The 9718-nt window shown below is 50.8% G+C and overlaps 1 protein-coding gene across 1 annotated transcript; it reads right to left on the reverse strand.

Annotated features, from left to right (window-relative positions):
* Positions 1 to 4117: 4117 nt before the first annotated feature.
* LOC140184217 (uncharacterized) lies at positions 4118 to 9280 on the reverse strand. The gene is made up of 3 exons (XM_072234525.1): positions 8631 to 9280; positions 6940 to 8567; positions 4118 to 6645 (listed from the first exon to the last, which is right to left on the reverse strand). The coding sequence occupies exons 1-3, from the start codon at positions 9278 to 9280 to the stop codon at positions 4118 to 4120; spliced, it is 4806 nt and encodes a 1601-aa protein (XP_072090626.1).
* Positions 9281 to 9718: the final 438 nt, after the last annotated feature.

A 9718-nucleotide genomic window follows, 5' to 3' on the forward strand; every position in this document is an offset into this window, starting at 1 on the left:
GCATATTAAATTGAAAACAAAATCTCTAAACTATTATAGTTCATCATCAGTTATGATTCTAATGAAACTTTTGGCACTTAGTGAAGAAATTGAAGACAAAAAAATGAGTCAATCACTTTCAACAAACTAGTTCTGAGATTGAAAGAAAGAAAACCTAAGAAAAAAGTAAAATGGACCTGCCGCTTAGAAGAAGCATAGTGGCAATTCGTACGTATTACACGTCTCTCTCTCAATTTTATTATCATTTGTCAAATAAATAAACAAATTCCTATTTTATGATAAACATCATACATCATCAATTTATCCTCGAACATAAATCCAAAAGCAACCTCCTCCCAGTTTTAATTTGATGTGATCGTAATCAAACTTCATGATTTCCAAGAAGTTTATGAATCGTAATAATCTTCATTCCGACGTATGCATTGTTGCACTTACCACGTGATACAGCTATATATGATATGTAGGGTGTGCATGTCTTTTCTGAATGAAATAGGTCAACGAAAGAGCGAAAGAAGCATGGGTTATGTTGAATAAATAGTTGTCTAGGTGGAATGAAAAATAAGAAAACCAAAACAAAAATTTTGAAGGTAAAAAATAGAGAACTAGTTGACCTGTAAATGGATATATATTTTATCCTAGTACTCCATATTCATAACTGATGTAATTATTATAATTATAATCATCATAGAATATGCTATATATAATAAATAAGAAGATATATAATAGATTATATATTATAAATTATTTATTATCTATAATCTATATTGTTCGGTTGTCGGATTCCGGACAGGTCGGGTATACAGGTGGAAAGATGGGTAGGTGAGGACGCCTTAACTTGGGTCGCACTGGTAGCGGACTAGCCGAGCTGGCGAGCACTTGAGCTGGTGAATGGACGAGGGGGGGTGCCACCTGCAAAGACACTCCGACGCCTAAGTCAGAAATCGTACAAGCAGGGGAAGGGATGTGTAAGGTGACGTACCTCGGGGGAAGAGCCAATCTTCCCCTTATATACATGTCAGTAGTGGGCCCCCTTATGGGACAGGCCCATATTTCCAAGGACGCTGTCCTGCGGCCGTGTGTGCGCCGTACAGGACGCGTGTCCGGGTCGGTTGGAGGGCGTCTATCCGGGTCGGGTACTGCTTGGGTCGGGTCGGCCCAAAGCTGATTCTGGGCCGGGCCGTAACAGTGCCCCCACGCGCCAATGGTAGTCGTGGAAGCTACCAATGGCGTGTCGTCTTGCACCTCGTCTGGTCGGCCGCTCGTGGGGAGGGTGTGCCCCCAACGCGCGTCTCTTGATTGCTCAGACAACCGTTCCATCGCTTCGTTTCCTGCGCCGAGCATTGAATGCTCATAATGGGGTAAAAACCCCGTTTGAAAAGACTATTTTGCCCTTAGCAGTTTCGCGCTTTGGGGGCCGTTTTTAAACGATTGATTTTGATGTTTCTATACTTTTTTACACTCCCTGCTCTTCCTTCCTTCCTTCCTGCTACAAGATTTCAAGGTGTTTGCTGTGGTGCCTCCGTTCCTGCATTTTCTCCAGATTCGCAATCATCCTTCTTCCCTCAATTTAGGTAAATCTCGAATCATTCCCCTCTTTATGCATTATTTTTGGTATGCTTGTTGCCTTGGTTCTTTGGGTGTTACTGTTCAACTTTTTAGTCACGAGTAGCCATTTTAGTCTTGTTTGGTCTTAGTCGGGAAGTCGTGAGGGCGGTGTGTGTGTTCGGCTTGAGCAACCGATCTCTTAGACTAACTGGATGGTACCCCCATGTAGGTATGGCTCGCACGGTCTCCCGGGCATCCGTTAACCCCGCGGCGTACGACCAATATGCTTGGGTCATTTCCGATATAAGGGAATCACCCAACCAAATGGGCGAGGAGGAGCTCACCGAGTTCCGACAAGCCGGGTATTTGTGTGGCGGGACTGATGAGGAGGCCAATTACGACGCCTTCGTCCCGGCTGCTCACGAGCGGTTGTATGAAATCAACTTCCAAACCCGCCAGGTCGCCGACTGGATTTGGTTCTACAAGGCCATGTTCACTCAAGTCGGAGTTCGCATTCCGTTCTCAGCCTTTCAAATGGCGCTCTTAAACCGAATTTCTGTGTCACCGTCGCAGTTGCATCCAAACAGTTGGGCTTCGATCCGCTGTTTCGAGATGGTTTGTGAATATCTTGACCTGCCGGTGTCTGTAGATGTCTTCCTCTTTTTCTTCACCCTCACGAACCCTTCCAAGGAGGGGAAACATAAGAAAGGGTTTATGTCCTTCCGGGCTGCTCAGGGTCGGAAGATTTTCGGCTTGTTCGAAGATTCTTACCATGGGTTTAAGGACAAATATTTTAAGGTCCGTCCGGCCAAAGGTCGTCACCCCTTTTGGTTGTCTTTGGAGGGGGTAAGGCTCATCCCGACTTATTGGAGCTTCGGGGCAGGAGCCAATAGTTTTATTAAGGTACTTTATAAAAACATGTCGGAAGTAGATCAACAGATTGCCGAGGTGCTAAACGCAGTTTTTGGGAAGAACCCGGTAAATCCCCACCTCCTCATGGGTGACCGGGAGTCCGGCCGTAACTATATTTGTGAGAAGCCTTTTACTTTTCCCTTTGCATTTTTTCTTTTTGTTGATATTGCGTGACGATTAACCGACCTTCCTCGTTTTCTCGCAGTGGATATGTCTGCCTCGGTGACAGGTCTTTCCGACTTGTTCCAAACTTTTCTCGGTGGTGGCGATGATGAGGAACGTGACGAGCAACCGGCCACCGAGGGACCTGATGCTCCGGAGACTAAAGACGTTCCTGAGCAAAAGGCTGCGACCGATGGGATTGGTACCTCGACTCAAGGTGCCGCGGTCGAGAGCGGCAAGGTCGTCCATGCCTCCCCCATCCACGAGGTAGTAGGAACTGGCGGTCCCGTTCCTGGCCCAGATGTTGAGGTGGAAGAGGTCCCCAACCCAAAGAAGAGAAAGAAGGCCTCCACGGCGTCATCTAGCCCTGAGGGCGTTCTTACCGTCATGGAGAGGAACTTTGACGCTGGTACATTCATCGATTCCGAGCTGCTCCCTGGTACCGAGGAATATTTCCACGAGTCATCCCTCGCCGGACAGGCGAGGTGGATGTATCGCACTCTCTTGTGTGGGGCCGTGATAGCCCGGAAGGCCGAGTTCGAGCTGTCCGGGATGGAGTCTCTCCGCCGGAGGTTGGAGGCTGCTGGGAAGGCCAATAACGAATTAAAAACAGAAGTGGAAACTCTCCGGGAGCAGGTGACTCAGTCTTCGGGAAAGTTGGATGCCGCCGAGAAGAAGGTCACCACTGCTGAGCAGAAAGCTGCCGCCGCTGAACAAAAGTTATCGGCCGCCGAGAAGAAACAAAAAGAGTCAGACGCAACGATTGAACGTTTGCTCGAGCGTGAGATGGCTCTGGAAGGACAGGTCGGCGCAGCGCAAAAGCGGGTGGCCGAAGTTGAAGAAGAAAAGCGGGCCGTGGAGGCCGAGCTGTCGACATGGAAGTCGAAGTATAAAGATGTCGTGAAGCAGGGTAAGGCTGCGATCTTGGGTACTGAGGAAGCCCTCAAAGCTCAAATTAAGATTGTTGCTCCTGAGTTCGACACGTCGGCAATCGGGGTCCGCAAGGTTATTCTTGATGGCAAGGTCGTCGATGTCCCTAAGAAGTGAATTTGTGTTTACAGCTTTCGTGTAGCCGCTTTGTTATGACTTGTAGACTATTTTAATTTTAGCCGTTTTTGGCTTGCGAACAGTTTAACGCTTTTGGTGTTTAGCCGTTTTATGTTGGCTTTTCATCAACGACCGTTTTATCGTTTGCTCGTGTTGTCGTTTCTTTTAACCGTTTTTTGGTTTATCGTCTTTGCTTATATCAATGGCTCATGGCCTTTTGCGTTGTCGTTATGATTGTGATTGACGGGTTCCCGGGGTGATCAGTCCCAGGGACGTATGTCGTCGTTGGACGTGGTGGTTTATCTGGAAAATTAAGTGACAAAATAGGAGAGAAAATTTGCACAAGTATATATTATTCGGTAACTGTGTAAAGGACAGATAAGTCGCTGTTCGAAAGATAAATTTGTGAGGTGACCACTTAGCTATCCTGGTCGGTTAGTCGGGTCTCCTCCTAGGAGTAGAATCTTTTTAGGTTGTCCGCATTCCATGTTCTCGGGACCTCCTTGCCATCGAGCCTTTCTAACTTGAAGGCTCCTTTTCCCATCACCTTCTTTACTCTGTAAGGGCCTTCCCAGTTTGCCGCTAGCTTGCCTTCACCGGGGGTCGGCAGGCCGATATCGTTCCGTCTCAGGACGAGGTCGTCAGGTTCAAAGTCCCTCTTGAGCACTTTGGTGTTGTAGCGCAGAGCTATTCTTTGTTTTAGCGCTGTTTCCGTCAAATGGGCCATCTCCCGGGCTTCATCTATCAGGTCTTTTTCTACAGTTTCCTCTACTCCTTTCAAAAGCAATCGCGGACTCGATTCACCGATCTCCACGGGTATTACTGCGTCCACCCCGTATGTTAGTCGGAAAGGGGTTTCCTTGGTGGAGGATTGCTCGGTTGTTCGATAAGACCAGAGGACCGATGCCAGCTCGTCGGCCCAGGTACCCTTTTTGTTGTCCAACCTCTTCTTTAGCCCTGAAAGGATAACTTTGTTGGCGGACTCCACTTGTCCGTTCGTCCGAGGGTGTTCCACCGAAGAGAACCTTTGCCTTATACCTAGGCCGTTGAGGAATTCTGTGAACTTTTTGTCAGCAAATTGTGTGCCGTTGTCCGAGATGACGGCTTCTGGTATCCCGAACCGTGTTATCACCTGCCTCCACATGAATTTTCTGCAATTGGCCGAGGATATGCTGGCCAACGGTTCGGCTTCTATCCATTTGGTATAGTAATCGATTGCCACTATGAGATATTTGACCTGCCCGGGGCCGACGGGGAAGGGCCCTAAGAGGTCGATTCCCCACTGAGCGAACGGCCGGGAAGTCGTCAGCAAGCTCAACTCGTTTGCCGGTGCCTTGGCAAAGTTGGCGTTCTGTTGGCACTTTATGCATTTCTTGACAAACTCTTTGGAATCTGCCATCATCGATGGCCAGTAGTATCCAGCTCGGATCAACTTCCTTGCTAGGGCTTTCCCTCCGATGTGGTGCCCACAGCAGCCCTCGTGGACTTCCTTGAGGACGTAGTCCGTTTGGTCGGGGTGTAGGCACTTCAGTAAGGGTTGGCTGAGTCCCTTTCTGAACAGCTGTCCTTGGATGACAGCGTACTTGGCCGCTTCCCTCCTTAATTTCAACGCATCCTTTTCGTCACCAGGGACTTGGCCGTGTTCTAGGTAGTCGGTGATGGGGTCTAGCCATGAAGGACTTAGGGTCGCTATGTGTAGTGTGATCGCGGGTTCCCTTGTCATGCCTTGGATGAGAGACCGGTTTCCCTCCCCTGGCTTGGTGCTGGCTAATTTTGATAGAAGGTCTGCTCGTGTGTTCCTTTCCCTGGGTACATGCTGGATCGTGACCTCGTCGAACTTTTGGCTCAAGCTTTTGACCTTTTCCAAGTACTTCTGCAACAAGGGGTCCTTGGCTTGGTAGCTGCCGTTCACTTGGGAAGTGACGACTTGGGAATCGCTGCATACTTCCAGTCTTTTTGCGCCGACCTCTGTTGCTAGGGTTAAGCCTCCAATGAGGGCTTCGTATTCTGCTTGATTGTTCGAGATGGGAAACTCGAATCTGACCGACTGTTCGTATACGACCCCGTTTGGACTTTCTAGGATGATCCCGGCTCCTCCGTAGGTCTGGTTGGAGGCTCCGTCCACATGGAGCTTCCACCGTGTGCCTATGTCTTCGCCTGGATCTCCTGCTACTTCCACCAAAAAATCCGCCATGGCCTGCGCCTTGATGGCTTGCCGGGGCTCGTATCGTATGTCATATTGGGAGAGTTCGATGGACCAAGTCATCATTCTTCCCGCCAGGTCGGGTTTTTGGAGAACTTGCCTAATCCCTTGGTCTGTCCTGACGACCACTTGGTGACTCTGGAAGTATTGCTTCAACCTTCTCGAGGAAGTTAGGAGCGCTAGGGCTAGCTTTTCCAGCTTGCTGTATCTTAATTCTGCTCCTTGCAGAGCCCTGCTTATGAAGTAGACTGGCTGTTGGGTTTTCCCGTCCTCCCGTACTAGCACTGCGGCCAGGGCTTCGCTTGTTATGGCGAGATACAGGTATAGTGGTTCCCCGTCTCTTGGCTTCCCGAGAACGGGGGGTGCCGCCAAGATTTCCTTGAAGTGTCGAAAGGCTTCTTCGCACGCTGGTGTCCATTCGAACGCCATCCCTTTCTTCATGAGGTTAAAAAACGGCAGGGCCTTTGCCGCTGAGGCTCCGAGAAACCGAGAGAGTGATGTCAACCTTCCTGCCAACCTCTGGACGTCCTTGATACATCCCGGGCTCTTCATCTGAAGTATTGCCTGGCACTTCTCCGGGTTAGCCTCTACCCCTCTTTGAGTTATCATGAATCCCAGGAACTTGCCGGCTTCCATGGCAAAGGCGCATTTGAGGGGGTTCAGCCTCATGCCATGTTGACGGAGGGACGCAAATACGCTTGCCAGGTCGTTTAGGAGGTCATCAGGTCGTGTTGTCTTTGCCAGGATGTCGTCCACGTAAACTTCGACCGTTTTTCCTATGAGGTTGTGGAATATCCTGTTCATCAGCCTTTGATACGTTGCCCCTGCATTTTTCAAGCCAAATGGCATTACCTTATAGCAGAACGTTCCTCCTGGCGTTATGAACGCCGTTTTGTCCTCGTCTGGTCGGTGCATCGGTATCTGATTGTAACCAGAGTAGGCATCCATGAAACTCAGATACCGGTACCCCGCCGCAGCGTCGACGAGTGCATCTATGTTGGGGAGTGGGAAGCAATCTTTGGGGCATGCTTTGTTAAGGTCAGAGTAGTCCACGCACATTCTCCACCTACCATTGTGTTTTTTCACTAATACCACATTTGAGAGCCACGTCGAGTAGTCTACTTCCCGTATGAAACCTGCCTCTAGGAGGCCGGCCGTTTGCTTGGCTACCTCCTCTGCTCTTTCTGCCGACATCTTTCTTCTCCGTTGAGCCACTGGGCGTGCTTCCGGCTTGACGGCTAGGTGATGTGAGATGATTTGTGGATCTATGCCTGGCATGTCAGCGGGCGTCCATGCGAACAGGTCTCTGTTTGCCCTTATCATTTCAATTAAAGGCTCCTTCAGCTCATGTGGGAGGTTCTTGTTAACGAATGTGAACTTCTCCCCTTCGTCCCCGATGCTAAATTTCTCCAGGTCCCCTTCTGGTTCCGGCCTCGGCTTGTCCTCTACTCTGGCATCAAGGTCGGCTAGAAATACGCCAGATGCTTCCTTGGACTTCTTTCTAAGGGAAAGGCTGGCGTTGTCACAAGCGACCGCCGTCTCGAGGTCTCCCCTTATGGTCCCTATGGATCCATCATCGGTGACAAACTTCATAACTAACAACTTGGTGTTGATTATGGCTTCAAAATCGTTGATTGGTTTTCTTCCCAAGATGATGTTGTAGACTGTGGAGTCTCGAAGGATTACGAATTCGGCCATCGCCGATCTTCGGCCTCGTATTTGTCCTACCGAGATCGGTAGGGGAATAACTCCGTCTGGTTTGATGAAGTGGTCGCCTAACCCGATGACCCCGTGCTGGTGGGTCGTTAAGTCGGCATCCTTTAACCCCAGTGCGTCGAACACGTTGCGGAACATGATGTTTGAATCAGCTCCAGTGTCGACAAGGATCCGTTTGACGAGGCCGGTTCCCACCCTGGCCGTTATGACCATGGGTGGGTTTTCCGGGGCGTCGCTGAACCATTGGTCTTCTGGGCCGAAAGAAATGGATGGAGGTTTTTTGGTGTTTTGCACTGGTTGAGATGAGATCGCCAGAATCTTGGCGTCCTTCTTGTGTGCTGACCGGGACTTTGGTGCGGCGTTTTTGGCCGTTACCACGTTTATCACAGTGAGGCCATGGTCTCTATCTTCGGGCTCCTGTCGCCGCTTGGCCGAGCGTGTCTTGCCTTCCTCGTCCTGGTCGCGATAACGCCTTCTCGGCTCCCTGATGAGGTGGGAGAACGCTGCTAGTTTTCCTTCCCTTATCGCCTGTTCTAATGCATCCTTCAGGTCGAAACAGTCCTGTGTTTGATGGCCATATCCCTTATGGTAATCACAATAAAGGTTCTTGTTTCCACCCGTGCGGTCCTTGAGTGGTCGGGGTTTCGGAAGAATTCCCTTCTCAGCTATTTGTTGGTAAACTTCCACTATGGGAAGGGCGAGTGGAGTGTAGTTAGTAAATTTCCCAACTCGAGGGAACGGCCTAGGTGCCTTGTTCGATGCCTCCTCTCTAGCCTTTTCCTTTGTTCTTTCACCGTCTCCTCCGGACTGCCGAGCCTGGCCGTAACCGGGCTGCCGCTTATTGGCTGCCACGACTCGGCTGACCTCCTCGTCGTTTATGTACTCCTTCGCCACCGTTTGGATCTCATGCATTGTCCAAACCGGCTTCGTGGTGAGGTGTTTTCGAAAGTTCTCGTTGAGGAGGCCATTCGTCAGGCAGAGACTGGCCACCGAGTCGGTTAAGCCGTCGATTTCCAAGCATTCGTCGTTGAACCGATCCAAGTACCTTCTGGTCGGCTCTCCCTGTCTCTGGGTTACCCCGAGAAGGTTGATAGGATGCTTGGCTTTTGCTATTCGTGTTGTGAATTGGGCCAGGAAGGCGCGGCTGATGTCCGGGAAACTGTAAATGGAGCCTTGAGGGAGGCCATTAAACCATCTGATCGCTGGTCCTGCTAAGGTTACCGGGAAGGCGCGGCACCTTACCTCGTCGCCTACTCCCTCTAGGTTCATTCTAGCCTCAAAGGCCGTGAGATGTTCTAGAGGGTCTTGGGTTCCGTCATACCTCATGTCCGTCGGTTTGTCGAAGTGTTTCGGCAACCGGACCTCGAGGATAGATCGGTGGAACGGCGTGGCACCCATTATCACAGGTTGTCGTGTTCTCTCGGTTTTCCCTTCTCCGTCCTCATGACCTCTTGTCGTTCGGCGAGTTTGTCTGCCGCGAGAGTAGATGACCGTGTCGTTCCGTCTTCTTGGAATAGGTGATTCCTCTGTTTCCGTCCGGGATGCAGATATACGCCGTGAGTGGCTTCGGTGAGAGCTCTCTTCCTCCTCGCCCCCGGGAGACGGGGTGTAGCTTGGATCGGTAGACCATCCATCCCTCTCCCGGTCGGCTAGCTGTCGTTCAAGGTTCTGGACTCTGTGGCGTAGCTCCTGCATTATTATGGCGCTATCGCCGCCCGTTCCCCCGAACGGTCGGGTTCTCGCGTGTTGTTGGGGGGATCTCCGGCCTCCTCGTTGTGAGGCGACGGAGGCTGCCCCCTCCGCTCCGGCTACTCGAGCTCGGTCGCCGGGGCCCGGCGCGACTTCCATTCAGGCAAAGAGGATCCCCACAGACGGCGCCAATGTTCGGTTGTCGGATTCCGGACAGGTCGGGTATACAGGTGGAAAGATGGGTAGGTGAGGACGCCTTAACTTGGGTCGCACTGGTAGCGGACTAGCCGAGCTGGCGAGCACTTGAGCTGGTGAATGGACGAGGGGGGGTGCCACCTGCAAAGACACTCCGACGCCTAAGTCAGAAATCGTACAAGCAGGGGAAGGGATGTGTAAGGTGACGTACCTCGGGGGAAGAGCCAATCTTCCCCTTATATACATGTC

The sequence above is a fragment of the Arachis hypogaea genome, chromosome 4, assembly GCF_003086295.3.
Source record: "Arachis hypogaea cultivar Tifrunner chromosome 4, arahy.Tifrunner.gnm2.J5K5, whole genome shotgun sequence".
NCBI lineage: Eukaryota > Viridiplantae > Streptophyta > Magnoliopsida > Fabales > Fabaceae > Arachis > Arachis hypogaea.